The sequence below is a fragment of the Procambarus clarkii genome, chromosome 48 (genome assembly GCF_040958095.1).
Source record: "Procambarus clarkii isolate CNS0578487 chromosome 48, FALCON_Pclarkii_2.0, whole genome shotgun sequence".
Classification (NCBI taxonomy): Eukaryota; Metazoa; Arthropoda; class Malacostraca; order Decapoda; family Cambaridae; genus Procambarus; species Procambarus clarkii.
The window spans coordinates 8666761-8682329 of NC_091197.1; the positions used below are offsets into that span (position 1 = coordinate 8666761).

At 34.0% G+C, this 15569-nt stretch overlaps 1 protein-coding gene across 21 annotated transcripts in view; it reads left to right on the forward strand.

The window, feature by feature from the left end:
- Positions 1-15569, forward strand: part of CLIP-190 (Cytoplasmic linker protein 190) — a 166996-nt gene that overhangs the window by 107353 nt on the left and 44074 nt on the right. For 18 of the 21 annotated variants that reach the window (XR_011222340.1, XM_045752840.2, XM_045752837.2 and 15 more), the window contains one exon: positions 2876-2926. The exons of the other annotated variants lie outside the window; for them this stretch is intronic. Coding sequence is in view for 17 of the 18 variants with exons in the window: in XM_045752840.2 (XP_045608796.1) it covers positions 2876-2926 (51 nt within the window). In the remaining variant the exon portion in view is untranslated. The remainder of the gene's footprint in view (positions 1-2875; positions 2927-15569) is intronic. 21 annotated transcript variants of the gene reach the window in all.

The window sequence follows — 15569 nt, forward strand, 5'->3', positions numbered from 1 at the left end:
TAATCAAAGCCTAGTGGAAAAACACCACCATCATCCCTCTCCCATTCTCCCCCTCTTGGCTTGTCCCGTTCCACTCCTAGTTATTTCAGGTCATCATCTCCAAGATTTTCTCCGTCTCCTCCTCTCATATTATCACAGTCACTTTCTTATTCTTTCTCTCATTCTTCCTTGCCACTTTTAGCAAAATCTTCACAGTCTTTTATGTATCAGTCGGCTCCTTCCACTCCGCCAATTGTAACCATTTCTCGGCCATCTCCAACTGTCATGTGTGATCCACCTGGGTTTTCTCTAAGTTCCCATTCCCTTACTTCTCAGTCTATGCAACACATTTGTAAAAGTTCCATCTCTCTGCAACACCCATCCTCAGTCCCCACTAAACCATGCAGCTACCGGACACAAAAGAAACAGCTGGATTCACACTGTGAAGAAAGGGTAGGGGATTATGTGATGAATGTTGTGTAGTAGTTGATAAATTTTCTAAGTAATAGTATATCAGCCTGATAGCTAACCACGTGGACTGGTTAAAACAGCAACAGCCTTGATTCTTGCAAGGTCTGCGTGTGATTGCCGGTGGTCCAAGTGGCTAGGCACCTTTCCATCACTCCGCCCTCGTGTCCCTTCCAAGTGCTGTGTAGTCATACTGACTTAGATCTTTCTCCTGATTATTGGCTTTCCATACCTGCTTCTCAGCCAGATTTGTATTGGCATCCTTAGTGATATTTAGCGCCTTTTGAATATCCCGCGCTTTTGACGGTGCTACATAGCCTCCTCGGCTTGGGGTATTCTTTTCATAATTACTTACTTCTCAACCAGATAAAACTTGGGTCAGTATAAGAATAGTTTGTTTATTTCAGGGAAGGAATATGCTATTTTAGAATGGCAATTGTTTTTCTGACTTTAGAAATACTGTAAGTGCAAATTTATTTTAAAAATGGTTTTAATGAACACCTATTTATAATGAGCAGTTGAGAATGATGATGATATGCAAGGTGTAAATTGAGTACGGAACATTGTGCAATTTGAGTTGAAAAGGGGTTTGTTGTAAAGGTGCCAAGTAATGTATAACTAGTTTTAGAAACTAAAACAGCAGACAAGAAGAAGAAGAAAGGTTTTAAGTGTTTTGTTTACCTTATTTCATATGCACTGTTAGGCCTAAAAATATTGGGAATGTTATGGGAAATGATTCCGACATTGTACCTTACATTCAAGCAAAGTTTGACTCCTTACGAGAAAGAATATAAATATGGTTATCAACCAGATTTACCAACCACATGAACTGGTTGGTACAGTGATGGCCTTATCTTGCAGGGTTTACGCTTAGGCCCCCCCCCTCCCTCCCCTGTGGATCAAATAGTTGGGAATATTCTATGTTTAAAGCTGACTGTAAATTATTAGAAAGAACATCTCATAAATACTGAGAGTAATCAGTGTTCCATGTTACAGTACATGCAAATAAAGTCAAAAGAAAGGTATATAAATTGTATGTGGTGATTGCAGGGCATATTTATGTCAGAGAATTGATAAACTTGAGGAACTGGATGTAAATGGGTACCACCCACATTGGGCCAACTGTCCTGCTGCAGCTACTCCTGCTTTTTGTTTCATCTGAACAATGGAATGCAATGTGATATTTTGAATGTGTGTGTGTGTGTGTAGATTATTAAGAATTCAATTGAATTTGGGAAGAAATGAAGCCAAAAGATGGGCAAAAAGGATAAAAGTAAAGACTTGTGGTTGGCAGGTGCACTGAGGCTTGTAAATAGGTGTAGAAATATATCATTTTGTAAATCGAAGGGCACAATTCAAAGTAAATAATTTAATTTCTTATTCTTACTTGGTTTTTCCTTGCCAGCCTTATGAGAGGGGAGGTGGGGGAAGGGTTACACTGTATTTAACTTCTGGCACCTTGGGTAAATACAGGCCAGCCATATTTATATTACTGCATATTTTCACTTGCATCTTGGATCTGTATCCACGAATATACATGGCAGAATCAGCAATGTGTGCATGCAGTTAATTGAGTTGTGAATTGTGTGTTCTTAAAGTTGTGTTTTATCATGCTACTAATAATACAGGAAACTGTCCATTCTTCCCTGCTCTAACGTAATGACTTGGTACTATAAAAGGATTGGGATGGTGGTGTGTTTCATATAGTACTTGCAAGGTTTTTGAAAATTTTAATGTGCTTAGTATGATAGTATGCAAAGTCCATTTTTTTAGTCCACATAGAACTACCATTGCATTTTTGTTATAAAGAATTATAACAATTTCAGTATGTTTTAACCAATGAGTGATGTGGGCTAAGCCTCGTTCACCCTAGTATCAGAAGCGGTCCGTGAAGGTGTACTGATAGCAATGTTTTTTCACATCAATATGTCTGTTCACCTCTAAAGATCAAGGCTTATGTAAATCACCAGTAGCTATGCTTCAAGATTTAATAGTTTTCTTATCCATTGTAAATTTTGTTAATACTTCTCTAGTACTGAAAAACAGCCTTTCAACTTGTAGATTCTATAACTTTTGTAGATACAGCATCTATATAAAACTTTCTCTGCTATTGATTTAACTGCTGCTTTGATTGGAAACAGCACTATGCTAGCCGAGTTCCTTTTATAACATAGTTTAAACTAGAAGAATTACTATAGTCCAGTCTTGTGTGTAGTTACAAGTAATATTGTATTTCCTGTCCATTTTTAATTGCAATTAGCTATAGAGGATTGTAATAATAGCTTCCTTGTTTTTCTTTATTCACTTTAAAAATAAAAATACAAAATTTTGTAGGAACATGAATGAGGTTTGAGGTATTTTTATAGTGCATGTTATTAGTGGGTTGTTGTGGTTTTTGTGGAGTGATTAATGGCATGAACCTTTACAGAGGCCAACTAGGATTGCCACATCATCTGTTCCAAGCACCAAGGCACTGCAGGTAAGGTTTGAGTCATCAGCTTGTAGTGTTGTAAATTATAGTCAGGCACATCAGCTTACGTTGTGTTATGCTTCTCTTTAAGTCTTTTTTTTCATATCTAGGATTCTGTGTATGTGGCAGGAGGTAGGTAGGTATGTGTAAGCTTAATTACACTAGGAACATGACTACCAGTTCCTTAAAGAACACTCATTGTTAAATATATCACACTACTCTCATTAGAAACTTGTATCATTGGTGTTAAATTATATAAACTTTTTGACAAAGTGACAATTCCTGTACAGTACACATATTTTAAGTTATGTAGAGTACATGTCTTGACATTGTCAGGGAGAGGGAAGTGTGCTAGGCTTATTAAGGTATTATCTCTAAGCCAATAATTGAACTTTTCTAGCATTTAACCCACAACCTTTAAATAACCCTATGTATATATATACACATGTCGTACCTAGTAGCCAGATCGCACTTCTCGGCCTACTATGCAACGCCCAATTTGCCTAATAGGCTGAGTGATTTTCTTTATTTTCAATAAATTGTTTCCAATTAGTATATTTGAATTATTATTATTATATTATATAAAGAACATAAATTATTTACTTGTGATAGTTTAGATTAGGTTAAGATAGGTTAGGTTAGGTAGGGTTGGTTAGGTTCGGTCATATATCTACGTTAGTTTTAACTCAAAATAAAAAGAACTTAACTCATGCATAATGAAACGGATAGGTCTATCACTTCATAAGAAAAAAAAAATCGAAAAAATATATAAATTAAGGAAAACTTGGCTTACTAAGCAAATTGGGCCTTGCATAGCAGGCCGAGTATTGCGTTCTGGTTACTAGGTACAACATATATATATATATATATATATATATATATATATATATATATATATATATATATATATATATATATATATATATATATATATATATATATATATATATATATATATATATATATATATATATATATATATATGTCGTACCTAATAGCCAGAACGCACTTCTCAGCCTACTATGCAAGGCCCGATTTGCTTAATAAGCCAAGTTTTCATGAATTAATTGTTTTTCGACTACCTAACCTACCTAACCTAACCTAACCTAACGTTTTCGGCTACCTAACCTATAGAGATAGGTTAGGTTAGGTTAGGTAGGGTTGGTTAGGTTCCGTCATATATCTACGTTAATTTTAACTCCAATAAAAAAAAAAATGACCTCATACATAATGAAATGGGTAGCTTTATCATTTCATAAGAAAAAAATTAGAAAAAATATATTAATTCAGGAAAACTTGGCTTATTAGGCAAATCGGGCCTTGAATAGTAGGCCAAAAAGTGAGTTCTGGCTACTAGGTACGACATATTATATATATATATATATATATATATATATATATATATATATATATATATATATATATATATATATATATATATATATATATATATATATATGTCGTACCTAATAGCCAGAACGCACATCTCAGCCTACTATTCAAGGCCCGATTTGCCTAATAAGCCAAGTTTTCCTGAATTAATATATTTTTTCTAATTTTTTTCTTGTGAAATGATAAAGCTACCCATTTCATTATGTATGAGGTCAATATTTTTTTATTGGAGTTAAAATTAACGTAGATATATGACCGAACCTAACCAACCCTACCTAACCTAACCTAACCTATCTTTATAGGTTAGGTTAGGTTAGGTAGCAGAAAAAGTTAGGTTAGGTTAGGTTAGGTAGGTTAGGTAGTCGAAAAACAATTAATTCATGAAAACTTGGCTTATTAGGCAAATCGGGCCTTGAATAGTAGGCATAGAAGTGCGTTCTGGCTGTTAGGTACGACATATATATATATATATATATATATATATATATATATATATATATATATATATATATATATATATATATATATGTCGTACCTAACAGCCAGAACGGGCCTTGAATAGTAGGCATAGAAGTGCGTTCTGGCTGTTAGGTACGACATATATATATATATATATATATATATATATATATATGTCGTACCTAACAGCCAGAACGCACTTCTATGCCTACTATTCAAGGCCCGATTTGCCTAATAAGCCAAGTTTTCATGAATTAATTGTTTTTCGACTACCTAACCTACCTAACCTAACCTAACCTAACTTTTTCTGCTACCTAACCTAACCTAACCTATAAAGATAGGTTAGGTTAGGTTAGGTAGGGTTGGTTAGGTTCGGTCATATATCTACGTTAATTTTAACTCAAATAAAATAAAATTGACCTCAAACATAATGAAATGGGTAGCTTTATCATTTCAAATGAAAAAATTTAGAGAAAATATATTAATTCAGGAAAACTTGGCTTATTAGGCAAATCGAGCCTTGCATAGTAGGCTGAGAAGTGCGTTCTGGCTACTAGGTACGACATATATATATATATATATATATATATATATATATATATATATATATATATATATATATATATATATATATATATATATATATATATATATATATATATATAATATATGTCGTACCTAGTAGCCAGAACGCACTTCTCAGCCTACTATGCAAGGCCCGATTTGCCTAATAATAATATATATATATATATATATATATATATATATATATATATATATATATATATATATATATATATATATATATATATATATATATATATATATATGTCGTACCTAGTAGCCAGAACGCACTTCTCAGCCTACTATGCAAGGCCCGATTTGCCTAATAATAATATATATATATATATATATATATATATATATATATATATATATATATATATATATATATATATATATATATATATATATATATATATATATATATATATATATATATATGTCGTACCTAATAGCCAGAACGCACTTCTCAGCCTACTATTCAAGGCCCGATTTGCCTAATAAGCCAAGTTTTCATGAATTAATGTTTTTTCGTCTACCTAACCTACCTAACCTAACCTAACCTAGCTTTTTTTGGCTACCTAACCTAAACTTACCGATAAATATAGGTTAGGTTAGGTTAGGTAGGGTTGGTTAGGTTCGGTCATATATCTACGTTAATTTTAGCTCCAATAAAAAAAAAATGACCTCATACATAGAGAAAAGGGTTGCTTTATCATTTCATAAGAAAAAAATTATAGTAAATATATTAATTCAGGAAAACTTAGCTTATTAGGCAAATCGGGCCTTGAATAGTAGGCTGAGAAGTGAGTTCTGGCTACTAGGTACGACATATATATATATATATATATATATATATATATATATATATATATATATATATATATATATATATATATTATTATTAGGCAAATCGGGCCTTGCATAGTAGGCTGAGAAGTGCGTTCTGGCTACTAGGTACGACATATATATATATATATATATATATATATATATAATGTCGTACCTAGTAGCCAGAACTCACTTCTCAGCCTACTATTCAAGGCCCGATTTGCCTAATAAGCCAAGTTTTCCTGAATTAATATATTTACTATAATTTTTTTCTTATGAAATGATAAAGCAACCCTTTTCTCTATGTATGAGGTCAATTTTTTTTTATTGGAGCTAAAATTAACGTAGATATATGACCGAACCTAACCAACCCTACCTAACCTAACCTAACCTATATTTATCGGTAAGTTTAGGTTAGGTAGCCAAAAAAAGCTAGGTTAGGTTAGGTTAGGTAGGTTAGGTAGACGAAAAAACATTAATTCATGAAAACTTGGCTTATTAGGCAAATCGGGCCTTGAATAGTAGGCTGAGAAGTGCGTTCTGGCTATTAGGTACGACATATATATATATATATATATATATATATATATATATATGTCGTACCTAGTAGCCAGAACGCACTTCTCAGCCTACTATGCAAGGCCCGATTTGCCTAATAAGGCAAGTTTTCATGAACTAATTGTTTTTCGACGACCTAACCTACCTAACCTAACCTAACCTAACTTTTTCGGCTACCTAACCTAACCTAACCTATAAAGATAGGTTAGGTTAGGTTAGGTAGGGTTGGTTAGGTTTGGTCATATATCTACGTTAATTTTAACTCCAATAATTTTTTTTTTACCAGTACATAATGAAATGAGTAGCTTTATCATTTCATAAGAAAAAAATTTGAGAAAATATATTAATTCAGGAAAACTTGGCTTATTAGGCAAATCGGGCCTTGCATAGTAGGCTGAAAAGTGCGTTCTGGCTACTAGGTACGACATATATATATATATATATATATATATATATATATATATATATATATATGTCGTACCTAGTAGCCAGAACGCACTTCTCAGCCTACTATGCAAGGCCCGATTTGCCTAATAAGCCAAGTTTTCATGAATTAAAGTTTTTTCGACAACCTAACCTACCTAACCTAACCTAACCTAACATTTTCGGCTACCTAACCTAACCTAACCTACAAAGATAGGTTAGGTTAGGTTAGGTAGGGTTGGTTAGGTTTGGTCATATATCTACGTTAATTTTAACTTCAATAAAAAAAATTGACCTCATTCATAATGAAATGGGTAGCTTTATCGTTTCATAAGAAAAAAATTTGAGAAAATATATTAATTCATGAAAACTTGGCTTATTAGTCAAATCGGGCCTTGCATAGTAGGCTGAGAAGTGCGTTCTGGCTACTAGGTACGACATATATATATATATATATATATATATATATATATATATATATTATATATATATATATATGTCGTACCTAGTAGCCAGAACTCACTTTTTGGCCTACTATTCAAGGCCCGATTTGCCTAATAAGCCAAGTTTTCATGATTTAATTGTTTTTCGGCAACCTAACCTACCTAACCTAACCTAACCTAACTTTTTCCGCTACCTAACCTAACCTAACCTATAAAGATAGGTTAGGTTAGGTTAGGTAGGGTTGGTTAGGTTCGGTCATATATCTACGTTAATTTTAACTCCAATAAAAAAAAATTGACCTCATACATAATGAAATGGGTAGCTTTATCATTTCATAGGAAAAAAATTAGAAAAAATATATTAATTCAGGAAAACTTGGCTTATTAGGCAAATCGGGCCTTGAATAGTAGGCCAAAAAGTGAGTTCTGGCTACTAGGTACGACATATATATATATATATATATATATATATATATATATATATATATATATATATATATATATATAATAAAATATGGTTATTCAATATAAAATTGTAACAAAATATACAAGATAATTTTATATTGATGTTGATAATGTCGAGCATTGCATGCTGGAGTATGTCGAGTTAAGAGGCGGCGTGCATGACATAGTGTGTCCTCGTGATGGTGCAGGATCTCATCCTTTAGACACTCCTCATCCTACTTTATGGTAAATCCTAATTATCTGCTCTGAAAGATGTATTTCACATAGACTCCAAGCATTTATTTAATTAAGTTTTGTTGTAATTAATGCTTTTATGTTTAATCTCCAACACTAATTCGTATTTGGTTGTGCAAGAGCAAAATATAACTGATTTCTGAATTCTTTCAGATAGTAAGCATTTTTTTTTTTTTTTAGCAGGTATTTGTAATTACAGTGTTAGGGGCTCTGACTCTGGAATGAGTAGAAGCATATTAATTAAGTGGACTGTGCATAAGCAACCTGACTTCACTCTAGCAAATACTGGACTGTTGCTCATTATAGACATTTCCAGTTCTTATTTTATTTTGCGTGAATTACAATTTAGTTCAATGTGCTTGTCTTTGATTAGCTGCTTCATCTTCTGAGAATAAACAGAAGTACTGTAAGTATTTTTGGAAAAGGAGCAGAACTCAACATATCTTCTATTATTTTACATTGTTATATTCTGTCTGTCATATTCTAAAGTCTCTCGTATGACAGCAAAAATATACATTATACGAGTACTGTATATAGAATAGACGAGTGTTGGGCATGCTTGAGTGCGGGTTCCTTGCACAACTGAGCTCTCTTGTTTTAATTTTGTTTTATTCCCAGAAAGTTTCTATATGCCAACTCTAGTTTCATACTTTGATATGTATACATATTTGTTTGCTGTATTTATTATATGTATTATATGTTCTTATTTTGTAACACATGTAAAATCATTACATTTCTGTACAACATGCAAGCTGATAACATTAATAAGAAACATGACACCGACACCATCTGTAGATCTTTGTATTGACTGTTATTGGTGAACTGAATTCCTGGGTGAGCCTCATGTAGCTGTAGTTGCCATCTGAGCCAACCTGCTTGAGCTAAAATGTCTCTTAACCCTTTGAATGCCATTAAACAAATTACCTTTCCTACACTGATTTAAAAAACCCAGTGTTTAATGTAATGAAACGCCAATTTCTGGGCTAGCCCCGGTGGCTCCCTGAAGCTATCACACTGAGATGCCCTGCTACTGGATTGTATCAGATGTGGAGTTCAGCCTACCTGGGACCAGAGGTAGACCCTGGCCTTCCTTCACAGAGGGCGCAGGAAGCAGGTGACACTACACCACCTCACTGGGGGGGAAAGCAGCCAGAAAGTCGGTGAACCAGTAAAGACTACTGCTGGGTTCAAAAAGAGCAGAGCCTCACAACCTGCTGAACGAACTCTCCAACAATGTAAACACTCAAAAATTTCTTGAAACAAGCATGTGCACGTTTTCCCCACCCCTCTGCCTTGTTTGGGAAGGGAGGGGAAGCCAGGACTTACTTTCCCTCTTCTTGAGTCCCTCCGATGGTGGGTGGGGCAAACGAGCACAAAACTGTTTCAAATTTTTTTTATATCTTTTGTATTCATTGTTTGGAAAGTTCGATTTATGGGTTGTTAGGCTTTGGTCTCTTTGAACCCAGCAGTGGTCTATATTGGTTCACTGACACTGGGTGTCTTTCTTGGTAAGGTGGCAGTGTCTCATCCGCTTCCTGCACCTCTGTAAGTGGGCCAGTTTTTGGCTCAGGTTCTCTGTAGGTGTAACTTGACTCCACAGCTGATGCAATCCAGTAGTCAGGGGGCCATTGCGGTGGGATAGTTTCAGAAAAATAAAATTATTATAAATAAATATGGATTTTAAAGCTTATTATTTTATATACTGTATATAGATAATTTATTTAAAGGTTCTTCAAATTAAAAGACAAGAAAATGGGTTTAAAATTAATTAATATTGGGAGAGTCCTAACCTGCAAACATATCAGTACTACAAGCAAGCAAAAAAAAAAAAAATTACACAGCACTGAAGAGAGAGAGTCAGAAAGGAACTTTGAGAAAGGTTTAGTGGACAAATAGAACAGATCAAGGCCTTTTCTATTAATTCATTAAAACCAAGCTGCATGTAAAGGATAAAATCCAGAGATTGAGAATGGGGAACAGGACGGCTGAGAATGAGAAAGAGAAGTGCAAAACGCTAAATGAACAGTTCCAAAGTGTATTTGTACAAAAGGAGGATTTCAGAGAGCCGGACCGAATACAGTACCAATTCTGGAGCATGCCATAGAATACATAGAGGGACTGTATCTCAAAGACAAAGTGGAAAAATTACTCGAGGGGCTATGAGGAAATAAAGCAACTGAACCTGATTGAGTTTCACCTTGGGTGCTGCAAAGAGGAGCAATTGAGCTGAGCATCCCACTCCAATTAATATTCCAGACATACTTGTGCACAGGAATCTTAGCAGATATATGGAAAAAGGCAAACATAGTACTGTACCAATCTATAAAAATGGTAGTCGAGAAGAACCTCTGTTATAGACCCGTATCATTAACAAATATGGTCGTCAAGACACTACAAAAAATAGTTAAAGCCAAATGTGTATAACACCGAGAGAGTAATTATATAATAATGGACAGACAGTATGATTTTCGAACAGGAAGATCCTGTGTAACAAATCTACTTAGTTTTTATGATAGAGCCACAGAGATACTACAGTAAAGAGGTGGTTGGGTTGATTGCATCTATCTGGACCTAAAAAGGCTTTTGATAGAGACCCACACACGAGATTGTTTTGGAAACTGGTAGATGCAGGAAGGGTGACAGGGAGACTTAGGACATGGATGAAAAAATTTCTAACAGACAGACAGATGTGGGTGGTATTCAGAGACAAAGTAACACTCCTCCAGTCAGATACAATCAGTGTACCACAGGGTTCAGTTCTTGCACCAGTAATGTTCCTTATCTACATAAACGATCTACCAGAAGAAATACAAAATTATATGAACGTGTTTCCTGATGATGCTAAAATACTGGGGAAGATAGAAGATGCACATGATTGTAATGGCCTTCAAATTCGTCTAGATAAAATAAGTGTTTGGAGTGTTAAGTGGCAAATTGAATTCAATGTGAATTAATGTCATGTTATAGAATGTGGAATCGGAGAAAATAGACCACGCACAACTTTAAAATTATGTGGAAAGGAATTACAGAACTCTAATAAGGAATGAGACCTAGGGTGGTCTCATTCAAGCTTGCTATCTTTAGATAGCAAGCTGTTGCCAGAGGAATACACACAAAGAATATTGTGAGAGGAGTGTGTGTGTTGCTTTCCAACTTCAGACTTAAAACTGTTCATGACTTTTGTGAGACCAAAACTGGAATATGCAGCAGTTGTATGGTGCCCAAATCTCAAGAATCACATAAATAAACTGGAAAAAATGCAATGGCGTGCTACAAAATGGCTTCTAGAACTGAAAAAAATAGGAGTTATGAGGAGAAACTTTAAAATGCCATAACTAGAAGATAGAAGAAAAAGGAGGTGATATGATCACCCCTTACAAAATACTAACAGGACTTGACCAAATTGACAAAATACAAAATACTAATAGGACTTGACCAAATTGACAAAGAGTTATTTCTGAAACCAGCAACTTCATGAACAAGAGGACATAGTCAAGATAAGGACATAAAGGTGCCAAAAAATATTAGAAAAGTTTTCTTTTGCAAACAGATTAGTAGACAGAACATGCTAAGTGAGAAGGTGGTGGAGGCCAAAACTGTTGGTTGTTTCAAAGCGTTATACTGTACGACAAAGAGTGCTGGGAAGACAGGACACCACGAGTGTAGCTCTCATCCCATAACTACACACACACACAAGCTTTTGGGTAGTTGCAGCCAAATGAAATGGGATAGGAGAGTTTGCCAGATATCATGATTCTATTGGTAGCAAATGTCCCATTATTCTAAATGTAAATAGAGGTGAAGTACAGTAAATGGCACCATTACACACCTCAGCCCAAATATGGTACAATAATTGAAAATTAAAGTTTCCAAAAATTAGTGTATTTCTTTTCACTAAATATTTATCATATAAATAGTAACCATCAGCTTCTATATACAGTAATATCACTTTCACAGTGTATGTGTGAATTAGTTTCGTTAAATATTGATCAGTGGCAAGACTGAAATGATCGTAATCTTGGAAATAACTTCTGTGTTGTCATATAACAAAGAGAAGCTAATTCAGTTGAAATAAATGATTGCCACATAGATGACTGATACTGTACATTACTGTGCAAAATAAAGTAATTCCAATGAAAATTGGCATTGTAAAAATTCTAACATTCGTAATCATTCATTATATGGTGGGGGGGGGGGGGAATAAAAATCTCAAATGACCCAACAAGATGAAGGCTTGCAAAGTGTAAACTTTTGGTCATAGCAAGGTATCCTGACTGCATTGAAACACACATCCTTTGTGTGGTACTGTATTCTTACACACACATCCTTTGTATGGTACTATATTCTTTCCATTGGATATTGGATGCTGTATTATAAATACAATTATTAACTATTGGTGAAGGTGTGTTGTATGAATCATTGACTCTTCTGTAGCAAATGAATATTAACACACTTGACAGTCTGTTCCAGAACTGTGATGTAAATCTTGTTCCTGCGGTTATCTTCACACCTATGCTGAAAATGCTTCACTTCAACTAAAAATTATTTAATTGCAAATATGGTCCAAATATTGCAAGATTTCTGCATTTTTACCATATTTTGCAATAATAATAACCTTGCCTTTGCCATTTATGCATTTTAATCAACCATTACTGAATGTCCATCAAGGGAGCTTTGGCCTATTTGACATTTTAACTAACACTCATAAATGACTCTTTCAACTGAAAATTTTCTGAATTCTAAATTTTATTTGCTTAATGATATGACTGATATTAATATAAAAATTACTAAAATATTTAATAATATCCTACTTCGACACAGCACATGTAACATTCCTGTGACAGTTGAATTAGCATGTAACGTTGCAGAAATGTAGTTGTATAGGTCATTTGGCATTAATTTTTTGATAACATTTTGTTATTTGGAAGATAAAAGGCAGTGTTTTTATTTATATATTTATGATGTTTGTATCATAAAATCAGACAGACAATTAAAGATGATACTGTTCAGAATATAATTACTGCATCTTGCTAACAAGTATCCATTAGAGTGCAGAGAGGATTCCTTGCCACACTGTGGTACATAACGGCCCTCCCTTTTCAAGTTTGCAATTCATTAGTTGCATTTCAGTCTCGGACTTGAATAATTATCCCTTTTCTTGATTGGTGTGGTAATTTTTTACCTTCTAAATTGTCATTAATAGAATCCTTACCATGAGAATAAAAATATTTTCCTTAAATACAAGTGTAATTTTGCAGTATTTGTATGTTATTTATACGTCCTGGTCATGCAACTGTGACTTAACATAATCTAATAGAGTACTATATACAATTGTTGCAAGTGTCATATTATTGAAGTAAAAGTGTTGCCTAAAGCGAAACGCAGGGATGTTACGTTAAAGTAGAGAAGATGGTCATGGGCAGAGCAAGTGCGTGCATCATTAAGGGGTTGTTTTGTGTCTTCCCTGTGCAGGAGCCGGATGAGCATGTGGTGGACCAAGATGGCTTTTACTGAGACTTGACATCATCTGCTTTGCCTTCCCTCAGGCTTGGTGGTCTGAGTCTGAGAAGCTGCCTTTGCAATGGTGGGATTAGGCAAATGTAACTGATCAGTTTTAAACACTCACTTGTTTATGGATTAATGGCAAAGGCAGGAAGGTTGAAGTTTGGTATTTTCAGGATGGTGAATGCTTTAATTGTTAGGTTTTAAGAATTTAAATGTTAATCTTTATTTTTTTGAGCACCAACTCTTGGTTTTCAGGATGAAATGATTTTACATGAAGTTGATTTTAATTGTAATACTGTTGTACCTAATCAAATTGTCTTCTATATTTACTGTGTATTTATATAGTATAACCAGCAGAGTTTTATTTTGATTTTATATAGTTGTATTTTGATATGTTTATTACAATTATACTTAAGGAAACATAATAACTAGCATCAGGTGCAGCAACCAGCATGGCCATGTTTCTTTTACCCGAATTGCATTTATATTCCACTGAAAGTTTCTGAATATTCCACTTGTTGTTTACATGCATATTAAACCTAGTCTGGTGTGTACACACTGCTGCCAATTGTTAACTCTCCTTACCTAGTGTTAAATACTGGTTAGTTTGATTACGTATTGTGAAGCAATATTAATCGGTCGTGTTTGTGTTCAATGAGAGAAATATTATGTTGTTTAGCATAGAGATTAATGTCAGTGACTTTTGAATATGGTTTAAACTAAATTAAAAATAAAATAATACGGTACATACTACACTTTGGATAATAGAAAACAAAATTATTGGTCATGGATTTTGTACTGACAATAAACATATTCATCTGCATTAACTGACACTATATTTTTATTTAATCTTGTAAGACTGCTTTATTTTTATGTAGCATTCACTTGCCTTTAGTTTTATGTGTTACATTGTTGCTTTAAGAGATAATCTATAGCTTTGTAAATTGCATACATAGTACTCCTTTTAGCAAGAGTTAGGAAAGGTAATTAGAATTCTACTTGTTTGATCTATTGCTTAAAGCTTAAGTGTTTTGTGTATACTTAAATATATTAAACATTGTATTGGGATTCTAAAAGAAGAACCATAAAACTAGTTCATCCACTTGGACGAGTTCATCCACTTGGACGAGTTCATCCCCTTGGACGAGTTCATCCACTTGGACGAGTTCATCCACTTGGACGAGTTCATCCACTTGGACGAGTTCATCCACTGGGACGAGTTCATCCACTTGGACGAGTTCATCCACTTGGACGAGTTCATCCACTTGGACGAGTTCATCCACTTGGACGAGTTCATCCACTTGGACGCTGACCATGCTTTTGCAGGTCAGCGTTCAATTTCGTATGGTACAAGTAGTTGGTTGTCATTCCTTAACTGTCCTTATTTCTGCTTCTTAATTTCTACTTCTTAATTTCTACTTCTGTCCTCTTATTCCTTGCAAGTTCTATATAGTTGTACTGGCTTAGTGTTTTCTCCTGATGATTATCTTACATTACCATAAAACTAATTTGTCACATAAAGATAGTGTTATCAGATGATGCGTGCAGAGTATCCACTAAATTGTCTAGTTTGCTGCCGACAGCTAACAGCGTTCGCTTAGTGATGTGCGATTAATAAAAGATATATATTTTGTGTGCATGTTTGATTAAATACAGTATTGGTTTTATGGAAAATGTGTCTTTGTAATGTACTTGTTATTTTTAATAGGCTTATTTACAAAAAGTATATTTCATATACAATATATACAATATAATACTTTAGTTCTAAGTGGTTCTCA